This window comes from Athene noctua, chromosome Z, assembly GCF_965140245.1.
Source record: "Athene noctua chromosome Z, bAthNoc1.hap1.1, whole genome shotgun sequence".
Lineage (NCBI taxonomy): Eukaryota > Metazoa > Chordata > Aves > Strigiformes > Strigidae > Athene > Athene noctua.
In genome coordinates, this window is record NC_134077.1 from 14808796 (window position 1) to 14834947 (window position 26152).

Genomic DNA, 26152 nt, shown 5'->3' on the forward strand with positions numbered 1-26152 from the left:
CAAATATTGCACGCTGTCTGGTGAATTAAGATCGTTCCCAATGTATTTCTACACACTTCTTTATGTTCGGTTTTATAATTACTTGACATTTTTGTGTTAATAGGGTACAGGTAGCAATAGCTTATTTATTTTGATTCCTCCTTAAGGTCAAACATTTAGCCATACGGTAGTTTTTAACTTTTACATGGTAAAAATCTAAATATTTCTCACTGCAGTCTCTCTGTGTTAATATTACTGTAGTTAATCAGGTATGAAGTTAGAGACAGTAGGGTCTTGTGGTTTTCATGACAACACTAAACCAGTAGAACCACCACTTAATTGAAGAAAGCATAAAAAATTATTTCAATTTTGTTCCTCCACTCTGAATAATACCCTGCTGTCTAGGTTAACAGCTTGTAGAGAGAACTTTGCTGTTAATGCTATTAACCATTCTTACTAAAAAATTACACTACAAAGTTCTCAATACTACCACAAATAATAAAAATTAACCTGAACTTGTTAAATAAAATTACAGTTATTTTGACTCTTTTGAGCATTTTTCTAGGCTCACTGCAAAGATAAGGAAGTGTTTGTGGTTAGAAGTGTATTTCTTTGAGCTTCTGAGTCTTCATGATGTAATCTTACTTCAGGTAAGTAAATTCCTCTGTGCTATACAAGTTTTAAATCAATTCCATATTTTCAGGGAAAAAAATATGAAGTGGCAGTGCCAGGTCCAGGGAGATTCTACAGCAAGGCCAGAAACAAAACTGTAGAGCACCCTGTTTCTAGAATTTTGCATGTGATTGGTGTGTTTGACTAAGGTTTTGTTTAGCACTATGCAACTTGTTCCTTTTTTTTCTGAACATAAAGGTTTTTTAAAAAAGAAAAATACGTGCTTTAGTCATCCTTCAGCCAGTGTTTGTCAATCAGCTGTATAATTCTGTCTTCATCAGGGCTGAAGTAATTATTTCATGTCTGAAGAATGAGCACAAGCATATGCATATACATATACATGCTTTCCAAAGTCCCTCTTGAGGACAAAGCCCTGAAATTGTGACACTGATAGCACCAGTGTAAAAGGCACAGGAACGAAAGTGATCTTCAGTTATCAGTGCGAGAATTGAGTAGCAGCCAGATGTGTGGCATTTGTTTGCAAATTTTCTTGTCTCCTTACAGATAAGTGCAATATCTGAGGGAGGTGAACCATGAATCTGTGATCCATCAGATTGCGAAGTGTATAAAATAAGTCAAAGTCAGCAGGGCCCTCAGCTCACAGTTCAATATAAAATGTATTTGTGAAAGTCATCTTATGGAAGACTCTCAAGTGTAGGCACTCTTCACACCCCATCATTGTCTAGTACTCTGCTGCATTAGCTCCTCTGTTGTTTTTTTGTTATAATTATTTACTACAGTATATTCCATTCCTGGGTCTCAGTAAAACAGTTGTGAAGTAGTAGCGATTTTTATGAGATTAGTTCTTCATATTGTATGTGAGGAAATTAAATGTTACTCCCATGTGAGAGAGGATGTCTCTATCAGAGACAGTACCATAATCCTGATTTTGTGGCTTTCACTTCTGGGTATTAGTTATGAGATCATCTTTTACCAGTATTGGATTTCATACCTTTTCTTTGACAAAGGTAGCTTCAAAACTGTATTTGCCTAATAGATGCAGTGATAAAAAAGTGTCCATATTTACATGTGTGGCTGAAATAAAAATTGAGAAGATGGTGACTGGAGCTTGCATTACAAACTTGATCTTGTAGTTTAGTGTGATGATAGGTCGTAACTGCTTTTGGCATGTGATGAAATGGTATTTTCTGTCTGTTCTTGTGTGGAGGTTCTGAAGTGAGATAAGTCTCTTTGAATTATTTGTGTAGCTAATTTTGTTGTATATTTGACAGATTTGCTTGTAACAGAACTTTGTATTTGCTGTGTAGGAAAAGATTAATCTGTATAAATCGGATTTATTTTCACTATGTGCACTACTAGTGTGCAGCTGTCAATGACCTGATATTGACGGGTATAATATGTGCAAGAGCATAACTCTGATGAATACTTATGCTTTGAAATTATCTGCATTAGCTATGCGCATGCCATTTTACCCCATGGTCAGTTCAGTTTAGTTTACCTACTCAGAGGGCAGTTACAGCAAGTTTGTGTATGGTCAGGTCCCACTGAAGAATTGTCATGCACCTCTTTACCTGTGATTAGTGTGGCCATAGCTAAACCAATCAGTTAAATTAAAGTGTTTTATTGGAAGTTTTAGTAGATAGTAAAGCACTCAGTTTTAACTTTCTCCCTGCACAGTCAGAAGTAACATATGATACTATTTACTATAAAATAGCTATGCTTTTGAGCTGCAGCAAAGGTGATTCATCAATAGTGTCACAGTTGTCTGCAATAAAAAAAATAGAAATTGTAGAGTGTTGGGATTCTAGAGGGCTTTCTGTGAGAGAATGGCCATGTGAGCAATCCTGCGTGAGAACAAGACTGGTAAGAGCCTCAGCCGAGCAAGAATGCAATAAGGACGTAACCCTGAATGAGGGGAGAGAAACTCGATGAGACAAACAACCCCCAGAAGGGGTTGGGACAGAAGAGGAAGTTCCACAAGGCAGGTGCCTGGCAAGGCTGATGGGGCACTTTTTATCCAATCATAAGAAGGTTTAAAGCGCGGGCTAAGTTAACTGTCCAGTCTTGAGGACTTGTACTGCATGTTACTCACGTGTGCGGGAGAACGTTATAAAAGGGCTTTCTTAGTTGTAATAAACGGGCATTGCTTGATCACATTGGTCGTGTGCGTGCTCAGCTCTCCCGCAGTAGAGTTGCTGAGACTTCAGAAGAACATTTACTATGGTACTTCATGCTTTTAAAGACCTACCAATCTTGTGAAGGTTACCAGTGAGGTTAAACACGCTGTATGACACTTAACTGTGGACAACAATTTTCTGTGCACACCTAAGCAAACAATTTCCTTTCACATGTTCCTGCACACTGTTCTTCTTCCGTTGCTTCTATAAAGTGCAGTGTATCTCCCTCCCCACTCCCAGCAGAGGAAGTATTTTACTGTAAAAACCTAGCTGGCTTGGAGGACTCTGAAGGTGTTAAACACAAAAAAGCCATGTTATGTTCATTCTCCTTTACTCTTTCTAGTTTACTCCTTCATGTGTTCTTTTTTCTCCCACAGTCCAGACCTGCGTCATCTCATAGTTTCAGAAGGGAAGTTTATTCCTATAATCAACTTCTGCTTTACTTGTAATTTCTCTTTCCTTTTCATGTACTCTATATCTGACTAGTGTTTTTCTCTTGTTTCAACCAAAGTCTGAATTTGACCCTCCGCTAGATTAAAATTGTTCTGGCTGGTGTTTGTCGTGGCCACAGACCATTCACAGTTTATTCTCTGATATGATAGGAATATTTGAAAATTAGTTGTATTCTTTTTAAAATGTTGTTTTCCTCTTCCCTTCCTTAACTAACAGTGCTTTTCCACATCTCATTGTTGGAGTGTCCCTCCAAGTCTCTTAAGAATTTATGTTGCCTCATCCCTACTCCTGACACTTTACTTCTGTCCTCCGTCTCTCTCCCGCAGGCCTGTCTCATTTTGTCAGATGCCATCTCTTCTCTTCAGTATATCTTCAGATATTTTCAGTGTCACTCTGAGCATGCCCTGTCTCAGTCTGTCTCTGAAGCATCAACTGTGGCAAGCCTGCCAGAGTAAAGCTACAGGACTCTGGAACTCTAGATCCTGCATGATCTTGCAGTGATGGTTTTTAGCTTTATATATTTTATATATATATAATATATAATATATATATATATATATGTATGATTCAAAAACTGATCTCTGTAACTGGAAAATTTTTTTTTTTTTTTTTTTTTTTTTTTAATTGAAAAGCCTCCAATTAAATATCTTTTATGGAAATATGAATTTGTTTTAATGATTTTGTTTTAGAGTTCAGAGATCCTGTTTTCCCAGAAGTGGTGTTGAAGAAGTGAAGTGTAAGCCTGAGATATTTGTTTCAGAAGTTTAGCAAGCTGTAGTAAGTGCCAAGTCTGTATAGCTCCCAGATGGTCAGTAGCACGTCTGAAGAGAGGAGTTTTAGTACTTGAAGGGAGCTATGGGAATTCATACGCTGTTAAATAAAAATTGGCAAGATCCATCAAGTGTTCTGCACTGAAGCCATCCCAGATGTATCCAGTTCTCGATAATTTATTTGTTTTTTATGGCATTGCAGTAGAGAAAATTATAATTAAGTTAGAGTTATAATTGTGTGGGATTTTGTAGTGAGGTGTACTATTTTATGGAAATCACTGTGGGTAGACAAAATTAAGTATACTGTATCTCTATACTCAAATAGTAATTCAGTACTTAAAAATGTAATAGTGTTTTTGTAAAAATTATTTATATTACTGGAATTTAGATGCTTAGTAACAGTCTATATACAGATCAGGGTTTTACTTTTGCTAGGAATATTAATTTGGTGTTCTATATAATCAAGATATGCCCATTATTAATATTCTGTGACTTCTTAACTGTGACATGAGGTGAATTTTTATAGCAATCCCAGACATCTAAAGTTAATGAGTCTTGCTTGTTTTAAGATTATATTTGCTTAAAATTTGTAAAGAGATAATCATATTTCATCTTAAATCATGTATCACTGAGGTTCCTGATGTTTTACTATCATATAATCATAAGGAACCCTAGGAGATTTTCTACTCCAACTCCTGCTCAAAGCAAGGTCAACTAGCTCAGGATGTTGTCCAGTTGGGTTTTGAATATCTCCAGTGATGGAGATGTGGTTAAACAGAATTTCTTGTGCTTCAACATGTGCCTGTTGCTTCTTGTCCTGTCACTGGACATGACTGATAAGAATCTGCTTTCCATCTTCTTTACTCCCTGACCTCCTTCCAAACTGGGTATTTTTACCCTTTGGTAAGATCTGTCTTGAGCCTTCCCTTCTCCAGGCTGCATAGTCTCACTACAAAAAGGACATTGAATGACTCGAGCGTGTCCAGAGAAGGGCAACGGAGCTGGTGCAGGGTCTGGAGCACAGGTCGTACGGGGAGCGGCTGAGGGAACTGGGATTGTTTAGTCTGGAGAAGAGGAGGCTGAGGGGAGACCTCATCACCCTCTACAGCTCCCTGAAAGGAGGGTGCAGAGAGGGGGGATGAGTCTCTTTAACCAAGTAACAAGCGATAGGACAAGAGGGAATGCCCTCAAGTTGCACCAGGGAAGGTTTAGACTGGATATTAGGAAGTACTTCTTTCCAGAAGGGGTTGTCAGGCGTTGGAATGGGCTGCCCAGGGCAGTGGTGGAGTCCCCATCCCTGGAGGGGTTTAGGAGTCAGGTTGACACAGTGCTGAGGGATATGGTGTAGTTGGGAACTGTCAGTGTGAGGTTAATGGCTCGACTGGAGGTCTAACTTCTTCAAGGTCTTTTCCAACCTAGATGATTCTGTGATTCTGTGATCCCTCTCAGCCTCTTCTTATATGACAGATGCACCAAGCCCTTAATCATCTTTGTGGCTCATTGCTGGACTCACTTCGGTATGTCCATGTCTCTCTCATACTGGGTAGCCCAGAACTGGATCCAGCACTCCACATGTGGTCACACAGAGTTTAGGTCTGCTGCAGATGCTAAGGCAGCCCAGGCTGCTGTTGGGCTCCTCTGGGGCAAGGGCACATTGCTGGCTCATACTCAGCTTCTTGTACCCCAGGGCCCCCAGGTGTTCTATCTGCAAAGCTGCTTTCCAGTTAGTAGTCCCCAGCCAACTGGAGTTTGGGTTTAATCTCCACTTTGATAAATATCAGAGGCTTCTGAAGAAAGTTTATAGCATCACCAGTGGATGGATCTGTGATTTTTGAGTCTCAATCTTTTTTTCTGAGATGTTATTTTTGATACAAGTTACTTTAATTATTGAAGTGCTATGTTTCATACACCTTTTTTCTGAAGTAAGATTTGAATGCCTTTCACTGCATCAGCTGTGCCATAGCATGTGTTCTGAACATGTGTGCTTTCTTTCCATATCAGGCGTATGGGATGGAGTTCAGGTAGACCTTAGTGGAACAGCATTAAGCTAAAATCCGTTACTTCACTTTTGCCAGCCATGACATAGCAGTTTTTGTGGTTCAGCTGATGCATACAAGTGAGCTTATTTACTTGCTAAGAAAACAAACAGGAATAGCAAATGAAATACTCATTAAATTTGTGTTAATTAAACCCAAAGCAGATGCCATATTTATACAGAAGTTTTCCCTTTCAAAACTAGTTCTCCCTCCTTATAACGGTGAAAGTCCTGTACAGTTCAGGTCAGAAAAGATACTGAGAGACAGTAAAATGATCTGTGTTTTAATTATTTATTTTACAAACCCCTTCGTTAGCTCACTTATTATTTCAGCCAAGGTTTATGGTTTCCATAAAACATTTACTGGAACACTTGACTTTACAACTGTAGTCTTGTATCTCCAGGCAACTTTTTCACTAAGGTGTTTCATATTAAATATAGTATATAATATTTTCCTTCAAAATGAGGTAGAAAATACTTTGATTAATGGACTATCTTCATAGAAAGGACTTTTTTCCTAAATTTGCATTACTAGAGCAAGTAACATAGCTCAATTTCTCTTAATAAGAATAGAGTCCTTAGTTTTTCCTGGAATAAGAATGGAAACATCTGTTTTGTTGAGTATTTAAAAGAATAAAACAGTTGTGTTTTATCAAACTTTCTTCTTAAGGAAATATATGCACTGAAAAGATCAATATTTCACAGCCACATGGATATTTCCACACTGTAAACTGGTAATCAGCAGTCAGTCTTTTTGAGCAGGTGGTTCAGCATGTGCATGCAGACACATCTTTCTCCAGCCCTCTTCCATTGTGTTCTCAGTCCTGGGAAGGGATTCCACCATTCTCTTGTCAGTTCTCTTGAATCACGCTTTCTGAGGCTCACAGACAGAGCTGAGTAACTTACTGTTCATGCACAGAACAAAGGTAGCACAGCATTGTTCTTTCCTTTCTGGTTACTAATGTCATTACTGTATTTTCTCTGTTTTCCAAATGTCTTTTTCTAATTTTTTTTTTCTGTACTCACAATATTGTGCCTTGCTGCATGGCCAGGACACCACCTAACTGAGCTGAGGATGTACCTTAATCATGCAGGAGGTTTTTTTGTGCTGTGTCTTTGCTAGGTCTTGAACAAAATTGTAATCTTCTACTGAAAAAGTAGTTCTTGCTAACTAAAGGACAGCTTAAGGCTTCTGCTGACATACATAGAAAATGTGGTGATGTTCTCTTTAGTGTGAACACCTGCCCCTGGGGAATGAACAGCTGATGGCTAAACTTTGAGGAAGTGTGAAAAATTATTGAAACATCCTTTGCTTAGCACTCAGATGAAACATCATACTGATCAGTGTTTACAAATTATTAATATCTAATTCATAATGAAAGTTTAACTTTAGCTGCATTGCTTTCCCATTTATTTTTCTGTTCCCAGTTGGTTCACAACTTTCTGAAGTCTTCATGTGACTGCTCTGGAAAACCTGGAGGTGTAATACAAGCCAGAGGACTGAAAAATGGGAAAGGGAAGGAAAAATGGAGAGTAGGGGAAGATAAATGTTTCCATCTGAAATGCATGTGAAAATTAGTTTAGTTTTATCTATACTATATTAAAATTGGTATGTGTATCTGTGAAGAGTAACAGTTTTCATACATTTGGAGTGAAATTAATATAGATATAGGAGTTCCTACACGGTTCTGTAACAGGTGGATTTTGAAACAGATCCAGAGAACTTGTGGTACCCCCCCAGACTCATTAATGTTAATCTGAGGCCACCTTCAGGGCTGAAAGACTGCACCCCTGTTACTGTGTCTTATTATGCTGTTACGGTTCTTCAGTATGGTTCAAAAGCCTTGTATGTATTTGTCCAAGTTTTACTTCTTTGTTCAAGACAAAAACCTGGTTTTTATTGGTTTTGGTCAACTCTACTGTTTTGGTCTGTTTCCTAGAGAAGGGCAACATATTATGAAGCTACTACATACCCTCCCAAAGTTGAGTGATTTCAGTATAGCTGCTTACTTTCAGCTTCCTTCTTATATACTGAAGTTACTCAGACGTCTTTCGTATCTTACAATACAGGAATGCAGGAGGGCAACTCCTATGTGTCAGCCTTTTTAGGCTGGAAAGAAGTATTAAATTAGGACTGCAGGAAGGCATGTTGCGTTCAGAGTATGTTTTTTTATGCCTGATTAAGGATGATTTTGACAGTGAGAGAAATTTGACTCAGCTCAAGATTTCTAGTTTTAAGCAATTTCTTTGTCATAGGTATCCTATATTGACTTGTAAATTTACTTGAGGCCAGTTGTACAGTATCCATTTGGTCAGAAGAACAAATAGCCAGTTACTGAAAATAGTTTATCATGTCTTATAGGGAATTGGTTAGAAAAATCATTAATACAAATGAGATGCCATGGCACTTTATTTAGGACAATGACTGGATATAAACAGAAATACCTAATATCTTTAAATATAATGAAGCTGCAATATTGTTTTGATTACAGGTACCGAGAGGCTATTCACAAGTGGGATGAAGCACTGCAATTAACTCCAGAGGATGCTACACTTTATGAGATGAAATCACAGGTAAAGCATGACAAGTTTTTATCAGTTTAGAAATTAAAAAAAGAAAGCATTGTGCTTGTGAACAGATTCTATGCAATACTGTGTAGTTGTTGTGCACATTTAGGCTTTTCGTTTTTCCCAACACAACAGGGTATCTTTAACAGGGATTAAAATAATGCTGTTATCTCAGCCAATCACAATAAACAACATCCCTGTTAGGACATGAATTAGGATGTTACAATGTGGAAAAAGCAACTGAAGTATTTAAAAATTATATTGGGAGAAGCAAGGAGATCGTTACTGAGATACATCAGCAGATTTGACCATTAAAAATCTGTCTGTTGTTTCTAAAGACTTGGGTTGATACTCTCAATACTATCAGGGATCTGCTTGGCAGAGTAGCATGGGATAAAGGACTGGAGGGAAGGAGGGCCCAAGAAAGGTGGTTGATATTCAAGGATCACCTCCTGCAAGCTTAAGAGCAAGGCATCCCAACAAAGAGGAAGTCAGGTAAGAATGCCAGAAGCTCTGCATGGACGAACAAGGAGCACCTGGACAATTGAGACACAAAAAGGAAGCCTACAGAGGTAGGAAGCAAGGACAGGTAGCCCGGGAGGCATACAGAGAAAGTGTCAGAACAGCCAGGGAACAAGTTAAGAAAGCTAAAGCCCTGATAGAATTAAATATCGCCAGGGACATCAAAGGCAACAAGATAAGCTTCTATAGATATGTTGCTGATAAAAGGAAGACAAGGGAAGGAAATGAAAGGAAGTAGGAGACCTGGTTACCCAGGACATGGAGAAGTCTGAGGTACTCAGTGACTTCTTTGCCTCAGTCTTAACAGGCAAGGGCTCCAACCACACTGCCCAAGATGTAGAATGCAAAGGTGGGAACTTTTGGAGAATGAAGAACTGCCCACTGCAGAAGATCAGGTTTGAGACACCTAAGGAACGTCAAAGTGCACAGGTCCATGGGCCTGATGAGATGCATTGGTGGGTCCTGAGGGAACTGGCAGATGAAGTGTCTAAGCCACTATCCATCATATTTGAGAAGTTGTGGCAGTCTGGTGAAGTTCCCACTGATGGAAAAAGGGGAAATATAACACCCATTTTTTAAAAAGGGTAAAAAGAACACCCAGGGAACTACAGGCCAGTCAGTCTCACCTCTGCCTGGCAAGATCATGGAGTGAACCCTTCTTGAAATTGTGCTAAAGCACATGGAAAATAAGGAGGTGATTGGTGACAGCCAACATGGCTTCACTAAGGGCAAATTGTGCCTGAAAAATTTAGTGGACCTACAACAGGGTTACAGTGTTGGTGAATAAGGGAAGAGCATCTGACGTCATCCACCTGGACTTGTGCAAAGCATCTGACAATGTCCCACATGACATCCTTGTGTATAAATTCAGAGACACAGATTTAACAGATGGGTCACTTCGTGAATAAGGAACTGGCTGGATGGCTGCACTCAAACAGGTGCAGTCAATGGCTTGATGTCCAGGTGGAGACCAATGGCGAGTGGTGTTCCTCAGGGGCTGGTGTTGGGACCGTGCTGTTTACCATCCTTGTTGGTGACATGGACAGTGGGATCGAGTGCACCCTCAGCAAGTTTGCTGGAGATAGCAAGCTGTGTGGTGTGGTCAATGAGCTGGAGGGAAGGGATGTGTACCCAGAGGGACCTGGACAGGCTGGAGAGGTGGACCTGTGCCAACCTCATGAAGTCCGACAACCCCAAGTGCAAGGGCAATCCCAAGCACAAATACGGTCTGGGTGATGAGTGGACTGAGAAAAGCCCTGTGAAGCAGGATGTGAGATGTTGGTTGATGAGAAGCTCAACAGGAGGCATCAATGTGTGTTTGCAACCTAGAAAACCAACCTTATCCTGGGCTGCATCAAAAGAAGTGAACGGAGTTAAATCCAGCTGGCGGCCGGTCATGAGTCGTGTCCCCCAGGGCTCAGTTTTGGGGCCACTCCTGTTTAACATCTTTATTGATGATCTAGATGAGGGGATCGAGTGCACCCTCAGTCAATTTGCAGATGACACCAGGTTGGGTGGGAGTGTTGATCTGCTCGAGGGTGGGGAGGCTCTGCAGAGAGACCTGGACAGGCTGGAGCCATGGGCTGAGCCCAACTGGAGGAGTTTCACTAAGGGCAAATGCCGGGGGCTGCCCTTGGGCCACAACAACCCCCAGCAGCGCTACAGGCTTGGGGAGGAGTGGCTGGAGAGCTGCCAGTCAGAGAGGGACCTGGGGGTGTTGATTGACAGCCGGCTGAAAAGGAGCCAGCAGTGTGCCCAGGTGGCCAAGAAGGCCAATGGCATCCTGGCTTGTGTCAGCAATAGCGTGGCCAGCAGGGACAGGGAAGGGATCTGACCCCTGTACTGGGCACTGGTGAGGCCGCCCCTCGATTCCTGTGTTCAGTTTTGGGCCCCTCACTACAAAAAGGACATTGAATGACTTGAGCGTGTCCAGAGAAGGGCAACGGAGCTGGTGCAGGGTCTGGAGCACAGGTCGTATGAGGAGCAGCTGAGGGAACTGGGGGTGTTTAGTCTGGAGAAGAGGAGGCTGAGGGGAGACCTCATCACCCTCTACAGCTACCTGAAAGGAGGGTGCAGAGAGCTGGGGATGAGTCTCTTTAACCAAGTAACAAGTGATAGGACAAGAGGGAATGGACTCAAGTTGTGCCAGGGAAGGTTTAGGCTGGATATAAGGAAACATTTATTTCCAGAAGGGGTTGTTGGGTGTTGGAATGGGCTGCCCAGGGAGGTGGTGGAGTCCCCATCCCTGGAGGTTGGGTTTAAGCATTGAGTTGATACAGCGCTGAGGGATACGGTGTAGTTGGGAACTGTCAGTGTTAGGTTAATGGTTGGACTGGATGATCTTTAAAGTCTTTTCCAAACTAGATGTTTCTGTGATTCTGTGAAGTGTGGCCACCAGGTCAAGAGAGGTGATTCTCCCCTTTTACTCTGCTCTCGTGAGACCCCACCTGGAGTACTGGGTCCACCTCTTGGGTCCCCAACATAAAAAGGACATGGACCTGCTTGAGTGAGTCCAGAGGATGCCACAAAGATGATCAGGGGGCTGGAGCACCTCCCCTATGAGGGCAGGCTGAGAGTTGTTCAGCCCGGAGAAGAGAAGGCTTTGGGGAGACCTTAGAGCAGCCTTCTAGTACTTAAAGGGGCTACAGGAAAGATGGGGAGGGACTCTTTATCAGGCGGTGTAGGGATAGGATATGGGGTAATGTTTTAAACTGGCAGAGAGTGGACTTGCATTAGATGTGAGAAATTCTTCACTGTGAGGGTGGTGAGGCCCTGGCACAGGTTTCCCAGAGCAGCTGTGGCTGCCCCCTCCCTGGCAGTGTTCCAGGCCAGGCTGGACGGGGCTTTGAGCAACCTGGGCTAGTGGAAGGTGTCCCTGCCCATGGCAGGGGGGGTGGAACTGGATGATCTTTAATGTCCCTTCCAACCCAAGCCATTCTATTATTCTATGGTACAATTCTGTTGACATTAAACAGGGGTACAGTATGCAAAATATATGTCCAGTCTCTTTTCATATGAAGTATTACATAGACTAATTAGTCTGGGAAAAGAGCATTAAATGTAGTGTACTTATGATGTCAATTCATCTGAGGTTTTATTTTAAAGCTGTTTTAAGGAAAAAGTCTTGCAGCCATCAATGCCTCACTGAAGTTAGGGGTTCAGCTTGTAATTTCTGTGTGTCTTTGTGTGGCTTAGGTGAAAGTGTCAGGATTCTTTTTGTACTTGAAAGTTTTGTATGCAAAGGGTACAAAAATATCCCCAAAAAATCCCAAACCCAAAAAACCCCCAGCAGAACCCAAGAAGCAAAGCTATTTTTCAAGGTGCAGTGACTTCTCCTGCTTTTTCTGGATGCAGTCATATCTCCTTTTCATATTCATGTTGTCTGTGAAGAAAGCTTGATCCTGCAATAGAATTAATGGAATAATTATAAGCTTATTTCTATACAGTAGTGCTGATGGAGGTTTTTGTTTTATATATCTGCAGGTTTAGACCTTTCTTGGTTTTGTATTTGGTTTGAGAAATACTTTATGTCTTTAAAGGTTTCTCCTGAATTATTTAGGGGTAACTGGATTGCTTTGTCAACATCATATGTCTATAATGGATCCAGATTAACTGTGTTAGGAAGAACTTGTGGAGGGATGCATTTGAAGGACTGATTTCTCACTTGGTTTGTTAATTTGAATGGTGTTGGTAATAAGATGCAGTAGTTGTTTTTACTTTAAATCACTGATATTTTCCTAGTGCAGTTCTCTTATTCTGTGTTCTGCATGGTGCTGAAAAGTGGGCATTTGTTCTACCCATTTTCTCACCAGGCTAGATTTTTACTCCGTTATTTCTTCCTTACTTGTAAAACAGGAGGCATATATATTTTTAGAAAAATTAAAAATCTCTTCATGCATGTTGTCAAACCTTGTAGAAATTCTGCAGTTGTACTTTCTCTTAACTTGGGCATGGTTAGGATCAGATCTATATGTTATTTAGATAGCATATTAGTATTTACAGATCTCCTATACGATTTAGGTGCTTGAGCCCTACATAACTCTAGATTTTTGTGGTAAGAAAACATCTTAAACATGTAAACGTCCATTGAATATTTATTTGTATTTGGATTTGCCTTTATAGCAGTGCTAACTTAAAGAAAGGTCTGTCTAGTCTAGTATTCTGACAAGTTCCATCAGTGGATGGATGGAAAAGAGTCATACAAATGGTACAAGCATGTAGCAGTACTTTCCCCATGATAATTTTCCCAGCCTCCAGCAAGTTTTGGCCCTGGGACTTTTCTGTGTTTAAAAGTGCTTGAAAGATTTTTTCTTCAACAAATTTGTGTCATTGGTTTCTGCTGTCATGTAAACTTTTAGCATCTGCAGAGCTATGTGCCAAGGGGTTACAAATACTAATTATGCACTATCGGAAGAGATAGAATAATATAATTAGTCTTTAATTAGCATCTTTGCAGGTTGCTGTAAAGGTGTTAATTTATGTAGCTGTTAATTTATACATTTAATTTTTAACTACACTAGTAAAGAAATTTTGTTGAGATGCAAAAATGGTATCCCTCCTATACATTATTTTTTACTATAGTTTAAAGATTTAACTGTTTTTAATTAACCAGATGACCTAGTAGATTTCTTCTAGGTTTGGGAGAAATGGTTCATGTGCTCTGATGCTGGATCCTTGACACAGGGTGTTTTTGAAGTAGCCTTTATTTTGCAATTAGAATTTCTTTTTTTTTTTAACTTAAATTCAAGAGAAAGCTGTTGAAAAGGACAGTTATACTCAGTGGGACAGATTAGTGAATGTCTCTCTTACAACAGTTTTTTATTATAGTCTTATATGAATGCAGGAATTAAGATAGCTCTCCAAAAGTACTCTGCTTAATTGAAATGACACTAAATAATTTTACAGTGGAAATAATGAGATCAGGGAATTATATCAGTTTATCAGGATATGAACTATGATGGAGTGACTTCCGCAAATGGGTCCTTACTATGACAGCCTGCTGTCAGTGCTCCAGCTGCAGTACCCAATACGAAGGGGTGGTTGCTTACTCGGCACCCCAGTCCCTGTATTTCAGCTAAATGGCAAAGATGAGTTGGAGGAATAGGCACATGGCTTTCTTGCTGACCAGGAGGAGCTGAGAAACCAGCTGTGTGACTCTGATTCATCTTGTAAAATATCTTTGTCTGTCTAATGAAACCATTGGTGAGTAATGAAACCTGAAAGAATAAAGGAAACCCAGGCCTCTGCTTCCACCATGCCTTTGCTTCCTTTCCTGAAAAGGAGAGCAGTGCTGGGCAGCTGCACTGTTTCTTTGATTTCACTTTCTGATATTGTATAACACTTCTGTTATACTGTGAATGAGAACACAAGAAAAGTTGATGTTCAAAATATGCTTTTATAAAATGATTTCTTGAATCTTTTTAACAAAACCTTTGATCTTTAAATTGATAACATCTCTTTAGTACGCAGAAATAATTATTACAGAAGTTTTTGCAGTATGAGTTATGCTTACTGGAAGCTGATTAGTAGAATGTGTAATTTGATACCTTTCTACTTTTAAAGTCACTAATGTGGGCTGTTAAAATCCATTTTTGCCAAAATAGGAATATGTAATTCATTCCAAACCTATTGTGGTTAATATTTAAATGATACTATTTTGGAGCTGACTGTGTTATTCCAATCCAGCATACCAGCACAAATAGTGCAGCTATTATTGTATAGCTAAATGAGACAGTTTTGGTAGCTCCAGATTTGGAAGATTCGTACACCAGCTTCAGCAAGGGCTTGATCAGCACTGAGCCTATGAAAATCTGTCTGTTTTGGTATGTGAGTCACATATTAGAGGAGGTGATTCATGTTACAGATGACCTTGTGTGGTATGCAAAGATTCTTCACGGTCCATACTAATTTTCTTTCAGTGAGGAAAAGTCTCCCATGAAATAATTTCCTTTGAGAATTAACACTGGATGGAGTGTTTTGCATGGGCTTGAATATCTGTATATGTTGTTGCATTTATTAAGATAAACTTATATTGGATTATATAGCAGATTCCCAGTTCATTAGTATTTCCTTTCTCAGCAGCAAATTTAACATTTTAAATACCCTGTTGTTTATTATGCAGCTCAGATAAATATGCTAATGACACAGTAGGAATCTGTAAATATTTATGTTAAGTTCTTTAAGATCTGTATTCTGACAGATGTAGGACAAATGTCTTTCAGTATTTCTGAAGAGCGGAAATAGTGTTTAAAGTTCCCAGTTGTCAATGCAGTAAGTGTGTTTCCAGAAAAACATACGGGAATTGTGGAATTGCTCAACTGCTTCAAAACTCCATAAACATTAATGAGATTTTTTCCATTGCTGTCAGCTACTCTTTGATCCATTTAAAACCAGATTAATACGATATGTGAAGAGGTTAGGGGTGCACTTAAACTGTTCTTTGCATGTGAAATTTTTCAGTGTGTATACTTGATATTCCATTACCAGCCTAAACTGCTCCCCCATTGCAAGAATAGTGAGTGGCAAGTAAATGTTTATGCAAGCACCTTATTTCTATATTTTTGTTTAAAAAAAACCACCTTTAAACCCCCCCCAACAATAGGCGAGTGTTGTTTCTAGTATTATATAAGTAGTATTGTAAGTAAAGGAGTGTATGAAGACTACCTATATTAATGGAATCACTAAGACTGATTGAAATTCATTGTGGGCTAAGCTTCTTAAACATTGGCTGGATTATTTTATTGCTGCTTTGAATTACAAAAGATGAAGAAACAGGCTTTGATAAATTATTTGAATTTGGGTCTGAATGTTTGTATGCTGGACCATGTGGGACTCTTTCTTGGGTGAAGAGAGATTTCAGAGGACTTACTACATTTTGATCTATATAACAAACTCTCTTGGGAATCAGGCACACTGCTGTTTCTGTACCACTCCTTAGAATTTACGTGGTTCATGTTGCTTGCCCAGTGATATACTTCCACATCGGATTTCAGGTAACATTGTCAAACGTGCTGTGCAACTGATAGAATTTCTAAAGTACACAATACAGTTGTTTATACATACTTACAGAAACAATTAAATACAAATGTAAACAGTCAGGTTTATCTCCATTTAATAAGCTTTTTGGATGTTTGTGATCAGCTGTCTGAGGGTCTAGTTTCTATAGAACCCTGCATCCTCAATTTGCATTCATTGAATAGGACTGGGATTTCAGATACATCTCTTTTATTTTTTCTTTTTTAATAGGCCAAACCCATCATACTTATATTCAAATCATTCAATTTCCCCTCTTCTAAAGGTTTTTTTAATCTTGAACTCAGTGAAGAAATAATACCAAATTCCACCCATCCATCTTTCTGCTTAAGAAATGTTAAGGTTCCTAAGACATGACCAGACTCACAATCCCAAATATAGATTATAACAAATCAGCTAATGGCTGATTATTTTTAAATGTGGGTTTGTTTTAAACTGGGATGTAGTGAGCAGAGTTTACCATCAAAACACTGATGTAAACTCCAGACAGTTACATAGCAAAAAGCACTGCTGTGTGGTGCAGCAGTAATTGCTTTACAGCATGGATAAATGTGAATGCTTATGGGTAGGAAGAATTTTATTCATCAGTGTTTTGAAATGGGTTTCTGGATGGAAGAAGGAATTGGGTCAATTTCACTGCACTTGGAATGTATCTATATATATAGTGATTCAGCTTCAAACTAGTGAGCTCATCTAACATCAAGACTTACTCAGATTCATAATGCTGCCAAAATACTGTGGGTAGGACAGGATGGGTCATTCTGCTGCCTGGATTTTTAATACTTGGTCAGTCTCCCTATGACAGTTGCTATGTTTAAGTGTTTTTTGCCACTGAGTTCTTCTAATTCTTCTAATCTGTCTCACCTTTTAATTTTTTTTTTTTTTAAAAGCTAGATCTATTAAACTAAGTCACTGTAGTGTCATGGATGTTCTTTGTTTTAGTGCATCTGATAATGCTAAGTCTGTGTTGGCATAAAGTAAGTTCTAACAATCCACCTACTGAACATCTTTATAAGACATTTCCCTCTAGTCATGTTTTAATATACATGAGAGTCTTCAGATGTTTTTTTCTGCTTTGTAAGATTCTTTTTTCTAATTGTTTGATTAGTTTTAAGAATGTTTTCTAATGAAGTGTTATCACTATAATTGGAAAATAAATATGCAATGAAATTATTTAACTCTGAAACTTGACTGCCATCCTGCTAATAAGAAGGAAATTTGTCTGACAGGAAAGGGATAGAATCTTAATATGTTAGCTCTTAAAAGGGTGTTTATAAGTAAACACACACATCCTCATCTTTGTGCTTGGGTTATTCTGGCAAAATAGCACTTCAGTGTCATAGATAGCTTCACAGTAGATTAAAGACCTATTTTGCTGGTAGATTTGTCTCTTTTATGAAGGTTTTCCCCAGCATAATCTTGGTAAGTAAAAGCTTAGTATCTTCATATTCTCAAATGACAAGGTTGTATTTGTGCATTTTTTCTGAATGCATGGCTGTCTAAAGACTCTTAAGTTCATGCTAAAACACTGAGGAAGAGGGTTTTAAGTGGAGTTTTCAGTGATACATAGTTCCTCTGTGAAGCACCTTGTCTGATCATTGAAAAATACCCTAATGCAACTGAATTAGTTTCTCTAAAAACTATCTGTTTAAAAAAATCAATGTTATGTCTGACTACTCTGTTATAATAGTTTGTGACCTTTTTAGAGTCATGCTTGTTTGTTCCTGCTTTTACTAGTAATCTGAATGTTTTGCAGGAAGTAACTAGCAAAGGGTGACAATTACCTCTGCTGTCAAGAAACCCCCACCAAAACCACATTGAAATTGGTGTAAATGTAACTTGAATCAAAAGAGGTTGCACAAAGTTACTGATGAAGTAATGTAATTGTATACAGCTCTTGATTAATGCTGATGATGGCTTGCAGTTTAGTCAATTGTACTGAAGTAGCTGTACAGTGGAGCTCCCAACAAGAAACGCTCTCCACATGGAGGAGCTCACTTTACTCCTGTGAAAGGATTCAACCAAATCAAAGAACGTGCTGATTTTGGAGGGAGACCCTGGGGACATGTTCTATTTATCCTATTTTCTATAGAATAACTATTTAAAAACAGTTACTGAAGTTAAATGTCTAAGTGTAAACAAATTTACAGAGATAGTAAATGATTGATGAGATAAAACTGAGCAAAGGTAAGAGTAGCAACAAGCATTCTGCTAAAACTGGGTGTAGGGACTGCTACTAGCTTTCAGATTCATGTTTCAGTCATGCATCTGAACAAAAAGATAATAGTTTTCTCATCAGCTCAAGTATTTCAAGCATATAGACTGTAATGAAAGAAGACCTGGGGGCGCCTTTGTAAGAAGCAGAAAAATAGACCATTATGCTGATGCTTTGTTGGTGCAAATAAGAGTAACTTATTCAAAAAGAGGTAAATAAAAGGAAACAAATAATATAGATCCCCGAGAGGAGAAAATCAAGTTGTATGTGGTAGAAGGTGGGAGCAAGACTTTGAACAAGACATTAATTGAGCATCTAATTCCATATTAAGTCAAATGGCCTTTGGTCCATTATGGTGTGATATGTAGGGATCAAGGAAACCAACAGTAAAGAACATAGTCAAGACAGTGAAAAGAGTTTTGCAAATAGCAAAATAGCTTTGCTCTTACACAGGGTGTAAATGTAGACTAAATTTATGTGAAAGAAGAGAAAATTAAAAATGATACTGTCATGGTAATGACAGCGCTACAGATAAAATGAACTAAGATGATTTGGGAAGGAGGTGGGGGGTTCAGTTCTAAGTACGTTTAGTGATGAGTTACACAGGAAGATCTGAAATGCTATAAAAGCAGTACTTCAGAGTAGCTGCATCTGTGAAAATAAGCCTCACATCTTGTATTGTCATGCAGAACTCAAGATTATCATAGCATAGCATAGAGCGTATCTTATATCATATGTATCGTGTAGCGTATCGCGCATCGTGCATCGCATTGCGTATCACATCACATATCGTATTGCGTATCGCATATCGCATCGTATTGTGCGTTGTATGATATCATATTATATCGTTGTGTAGCATTTCGTAGCATAGCATATCACATCACATCACATCACATCCATAAATGTATAAATACTGAAGTATCTGTTGTGCATGAAATGCTGTCTATGGAATTAGAAGTATGACTGTGGGTTTTTGTTACTGGTGATCTACTACCTGGCTTCCCCGTTTTTTAGACACAGCCTGTCTAAGGGGAACATGCGTAAGGGGTGACAGTAACCCTTTAGGTACTTACCATACTCATGAAATGGAGGCCACGCTGGTCTGTGTCTTATTGGGGGATGGTGTATATATACATATATTTGGTGCTTGACATGGCTCTATGTTGAGTGTTGTGTGACAGGCATGTTGTATGACAAAGGGGGCTACAGCACATGTGGGTCCTGTCTGGCTTTGTCTGGGCCACGTGGCCTGCCACAGTGAAAGGACCGAGCAACTCTTGTCAAATCTGTGTGGAAGGTACCTTTATGCTAGTGGTGGGTTTTGTTGCTTTCTTCAGCATGACTTTGCACTGTAGAATAACTGAGTGTTTGGTGGTTCAGTTTTCAAGTAACAGTGGTATCTAGCATGCAGAGGTGTTTTATTAAAGTGATAATAACATCACAGGTAGAGTAACCCAAGACAGGGCTGCACATACCGTATGTTCATTTTGATGATGTCTTCACTTGAAAACAAAAGTGCAGAAAAATAGTGTGCCTTAATAAATTTATTGTTTTAACTGACAAGTTTAGCTGGGTCATTTTATTAATAACTGAAAAAAACACACATGTGCCAGACAAAATGCATATACATTCAAATTTGTACTTGTTTGAATGTACCTTGAGTAGCTGATGTCATAGTTACTAGGAGCACAGTAATTACTATCATGATGTGGAGGAGCATTTTTAAAGCAGTTGTCTAAATTAGTACACACAGTGGTCATAAGTAGATGAAAGTGGAATAATTGTCTTTTAATAAACAGCACAGTAAACAAAGCAGAAAAACTCATAAAAAGTACAAAAGATTTTTTAAACACTTACATAGATGTTTTGGAGTTGTGTTGCAGTAGAAGGTACTGGTAGGAAGCACTGAATACTCAGGATGCATAAAAATGTTCAGGTGAGTGTATGCTTGTATTTGTTTTCTCTTATGATAATAAACACTTAAGAGATAAATGTAAAAGCTAGCTGATAGATGTAGAGTCATTTAATCTTGGCTGGACGTACACCTATCCACCAGTAATGGTTTGATTCAGTTTACAGATCTGCTGCAATTAAGAGAAACTGCACATAGAAATGCAGTTGAACTGAAGGTTTTGGAAAAATACTTAGTATCCATTACAAACTTCACTTATAAAGCACAGTCATTGAGAACTGTTGAGGAAAAAAAGGGAAAATGACATGACATACAGCTATGGGGTTTTTTAAAGATTTTTAGGAGCTTCTAATTCCAGTGTACAGCCTTTTAAAGTGAAATTAAAGAGAAGCCATAAGACTATCTTCAGAAAAATTTAGTCTTATTAAAACCACATGAGTATAGATACAAAAGGATTTATTGAAAGCTTTACTTCCTGTGGTGCTTGGGTACAAGATTACTTTTTGTAGTCAAGCTTTTTTTTTTTAAATTGTACTCACCCAGGTGCTCTGCAAGTACTTTATGTTAATTAAATACACAAGATTATTGCATTTGAATCCTCCTCTACTCCACACTAATATTTATCTATTTAATATATCATAGAACAGTAAGGTTAAATAAATGCTTTTTGCACTGCAGCAATAGTCCTAATATATTCTAATATTATTCATCATACTTGCGGGTCAGTTGGGATGAAAGTGGTTGCCCACACATGAGTCTTACTCTTGTGGTTGACATTCTCATCATACTCTAGGAATGCAGTTGTCATTTGTTTCTTATACTGGTATCTATCACCATAGCATGTGGGTGTCTGAAATCATGATCTCAGACTGATGCAGGTTTTCAGGTAATGTGCCAATCTCATGGTGGTCTTGGAAAAATAAGGCAAGCTTTGAGCCATGTTATGTATTGTTAACTATGATTTATAGGCTTAGTTATGGAGATTAAATGCAAGAAGTAGAATACTGTGGTAACAGACTGACACTAACCTGTACTGCTGAGTAAAAGAGATTACCACATTCAGAAACCACTTTTTTTTTTTTTGAATGTAGGTGACTTAATGTCTAAGGCTTTACTATTGCAGAATGCTTACTCTTCAAATACAACAGTCATTGTTAAGGGCTGTTTCCATGCTGAATTACAGGGATTGTTTCTGTAATTGTATTACGTGCACTGCAACTGTATTTGGTAGATTCCAGTCTTCTATTAAACAGAAAAAATACAACCTTGAATTTTTTAACAATATGCTTGCTTATTTATTGTGTTTCATTCTCAATGTGCTTGTCCCTCAGTGTATTCTGGGCTTTGTAGGGAGGAAGGGAGAGGGAGGCACACCTTCAGAAGTGATTAATCTATTTTTAATAAAATTGCTTAAATAGTTCAGGCGAATCATCCTCTAACATGCCTGTTTCTCTCTGTGGGCTATGGAATGTGTTTGGGTGACTATCTGAGATTAGGTAACTTTTATACTAGAAAAGGATAGGTAAAATGAACCTGTCCGTAGTTATTGAAACAATAATGGTTGCCTCGTTAATCCCAGAAAATGTAATTCTGTTTTCAATTTTGCTTGTTCTTTTTCCTCTTATCTTTCTTTCTCTGTCATAGGTTCTGATGTCTTTACATGAAATGTTCCCAGCAGTACATGCAGCAGAAATGGCTGTCCAGAGAAACCCACGTTCCTGGGATGCCTGGCAGACTTTGGGACGTGCCCAGCTTGGATTAGGAGAGATAGCACTGGTAGGAAAACGAACAACAATAATATGCTAAACTTGTAAACCACATCCTCTGTATTGTGTGTCAGAGAATGAAAGTAGAGAAATATCAAGGTAGCTGAATATCCTTATGTAATCTGAAAGTAGGCAAGGCAAAAGGTTGTTGTTATTTATCTCCACTCTACTTTGTTGTTTTTCACAAATGCTTCCTGTGTGGTTTTGTTGCTGGGCTTGTGGAGGACCTGCCTAGCTCTAAGCCTTTTGTGTTATACACTATATGCATGGTGGCTTTATGCAATAGAATAATTATGTTGACATAACTACACATACTACATTCTGGGTACTGTACTGCCACAGCGCAGCTCACCATAGTTTAAAGATGAAGGTACTGTGAAGTCCCAGTTGGTACTCAGGCTCAGTTATCCCTTACAGAATCATAGAATCATTCAGGTTGGAAAAGACCTTTGGGATCATCAAGTCCAACCATCAGCCCTACTCTACAAAATTCTCCCCTACCATCCAGCATCTCATCTAAACGACCCTTAAATACATCCAGGGGTGGTGACTCCACCACCTCCCTGGTCAGCCTATTCCACTGTCTGACCACTCTTACTGTGAAAAAATTTTTCCTAATGTCCAGTTTGAACCTCCCCTGTTGCAGTTTAAAGCCATTCCCTCTTGTTCTGTCACTAATCACCTGTGAGAAGAGACCAGCACCAACCTCTCTACAATGTCCTTTCAGGTAGCTGTGGAGAGTGATGAGGTCTCCCCTCAGCCTTCTCTCCTCAAGCTAAACAGTCCCAGCTCCTTCAATCACTCCTCATAGGATCTGTTCTCCGGGCCCTTCACGAGCTTTGTTTCCCTCCTCTGCACTCGCTCCAGCATATATACATGCCTGCTAATAAAATTCTAGTATGTTGTTTTCCCTGTCTCCCACTCCCCTGCTTCAGGTGCAGCAAATCATGTGTGGTCATTCATGCTTTCTTCTGGATCCTTGACCCTAAATGTTGGCTGAAGTTGCTTCTTTTCTTAATAAGAGAGCTAAGAGGCTGGGATGCTGTGCAGTAGCTGATGTGCATCTTTTCCTTAGATGCAGCTGCACGCCATGGTGCTGTGTTGACTACGTAATGTGGTGCAAAGGGAGACTCTTCCCCCATGTCAGTTCAGCCTCTGCATATAGATATAGGCCTCTAAATAATGTAACATACATAGTGTAATAGTTTTCTGCTAATTAGTGTGGGAACACAGTAAGTGAACTCATTTAATTCAGACACGTTCACAAAAGACCTTCAGAAAAATCATTGTGAGCTCTCACGTAAAAGAAATAGTGGCTTTATTTTATTTCTGATAGCAGTAGCTGTATGCTGGTTTGATATAAATAATTTTGTCATTAATTTAGAGTGTTTTTGCAAAGTTACAATGTTTGGACTGAAAATTTTCAAGAATTAAAAAATTATTATTTTTTTGAGGGAGGCAGATCACACAGTTTCTTTTAAAAATGTAGTAAGGAGTGCTGTTAAAAACCCCCACAAAACAAAAGAAACCCAAATGGTGAGAATAACATAAGACAAAAGCTGTGTGTTGCTGATGTGTATTGTGCTACCTTGTGTTGCAGTATCATAATAAGAAATATTTAATATAAATCCATGCATATCTGCGTCACATAACTGGTCACATTCCATGGCTTTTGTGATATAGAAGGTAAGAGCAGATGGTCTGTCCTGTCTGGATCTAAAATCAATAAATATTTTCTTGTTTTCTTTTTAAGTGTCTGAAATTGTCCCTGTAAATTCTATCTGAGATTTTTATATGTCTCAGGAAATTCAAAGTTTTATTTTCTGCAAGGATGCTAGGTAACTGATGTCGCTTATTCTTTAAAAAATCCTAGTCACTGTAATGTGAACGATACATATTGATATACCCATACTGGTTAACCTTTGTTAAACCTGGGGAGACTTCTAGACTGAGTAATCTAAATAATAATTATCCTTTTTCCATTGGTCTTTCATTACCATGATTTTCTAATTTTTACTGCATTATATTTTTTAGAAAGAAAAGTTAATAAAGCATAAATGTCATGACTTTTTAGTAATGTTTGAAATTGGGGAATTACTACCCTTCTCAAGAGCAGCTTCTTCTGTTTCTTTGTTTCACTTCTCCCCCACCAGTGTCTGTCTTCACTACCCACATCCTGCCAAATGGTCTGCTGTAAATATTTTTATTACTTCACAATGAATGATGAGTTTTTTCTTAGGAAAAAATTTATAGTATTTTAATTTCAAGTTTCCCAGGTCTAAAATACAGCTTCCAAACAAGTCTAATTATATTATGAGCTGCATAATATATTAATTTCTTACAAACAAAGAAAGATTTGTTTTGGTTTGATTTTGTCAAACTTGTGACAGAAAGAGTGAGATAAATTACTCCCTTTCTATTTATCTTTTACAAAAGCTGTTTGCTCTTTCATTCTGAATTTACTGATTAGGGTAGTTCAACAGTAATACTTAAATGTGAGCAGGCATAACATTATTGCTGTAAAGACAGAAATTACATGAATTCTACAAATCAATTTGCAAGAACACACCTGAGTAAACTTAGCAACAGGAATGTAGAAACTGTAGAAATATAGTCAGGCTTGTAATATTTCTCTCATTTAATTCTAATTGTTTGTTTTTACAAATGGTATTTACTGTATTGGTGATGACAATATAAGCAGTAACAATTTCACACTGATAATCTTCATTAGAACACTTCTTCCCATGACACAGAGTAAGCCCCACACTTTCACTAACCAAGCAAACAAAAAACCAAAAGCAGCATTTAAAAAACCAAAGACTTAACTGAAAGTGACTGAGTCTCCCACCTTGGAGATATTCATAAGCCATCTGGACATGGTCATGGGTAACCAGCTCCAGGTGGCTCTGCTTGAGCAGGGGGTTGGCACAGAGGACCTTGGAAGGTCCTGGCCAACGGCCAACCTCAACCATTCTGTGAATCTGTGACTTAAACGTACCCTGTTGTGAGCTGGGGCCTCTGTGTCAAATCTGGAATTCTGAAGATTACAAAGTTAATTGCTCAGATGTGTAAATATGGACCATTTGTGCATGTTTTTTGTTGTTTTGAAGGATGTGGTTTTTTATTAAGTAGTTAGTGGTTTAGCAGTCTTTAAGTATGATACTATGTTTTGTAAAAGGAATCAAATTTTTGACAATGTGATTCCTCACATTAGCCCTTTTATTTATCTTGAAAGATGTATGTTTTAGGCCTTTTACATAATGATGCGATTTATGTACTAGCAAAGAGAGGAATTACTGCATCTTCTTGGAATCTAGCTAATTAACATAACTAATTCTGAATTCGAGGGAATTTTTCAAAATGTTACTAATGTAAGCATATAGAAACATAAAGAATTTGTTAATTGAAAGGAAACTGATAGTTGGTTTTCCACTGAAAAACAATCAAGTCTGTTCTTCAAATTGTGTTTCTATCAACTTGAGGGGATAAATAACTCAGATTTTATTTTTATAGGTTTATATGAAATTAAAATATTTAATCATGCTGCTGTGGTAATCATCCTTCTAAGTACAGCAAAATGTTTGGATTGTTTTATAGTGATGGAATATTTAACTTTATATTAATGTAGTTGATACTCTTCTTATGTGCATAAATGAAAAAGAGGCAATGCAATTTTAAAAATCGCTATTTGTTTTGTAATTTTGGCCTAGAATTTCTTGTTATTCCATTTATAGTTTTTGCGTCACACTTTAAATGATACTGCCTTCCATATCTGGATTTGATAAAAGATACTTATTTTGAAAATAGAACATGACAGGGTATATTTCTGTCCGGCTGACTCCATCTTGAGCTACACTTCAGCCACATACACAGTCTATCAGATAGCATTTGGGAAGTATTAATTTAGAAAATAAAATGCTTTGTCAGTTAATGCTTTGTCAGTGAGGTTCTGTTAAATTCTTTTCAACAGCTTTAAACAGTCCTACCCAGTTATAGGTGATACTAGTTAATGCCCACTAATCCTAGCTTCCCCAGAGGTTCCGTGTTAGTCCTGCAGTCTCCAGCTACTATAGTGTAATTTTTTTTTAAA

General features: G+C 38.4%; 1 protein-coding gene across 1 annotated transcript in view; it reads left to right on the plus strand.

The window, feature by feature from the left end:
* Positions 1–26152, plus strand: part of TTC33 (tetratricopeptide repeat domain 33) — a 54507-nt gene that overhangs the window by 20529 nt on the left and 7826 nt on the right. Inside the window, exons 3-4 of the mRNA XM_074932763.1 lie at positions 8540–8621; positions 21941–22072. Coding sequence (XP_074788864.1) covers positions 8540–8621; positions 21941–22072 — 214 coding nt within the window. The remainder of the gene's footprint in view (positions 1–8539; positions 8622–21940; positions 22073–26152) is intronic.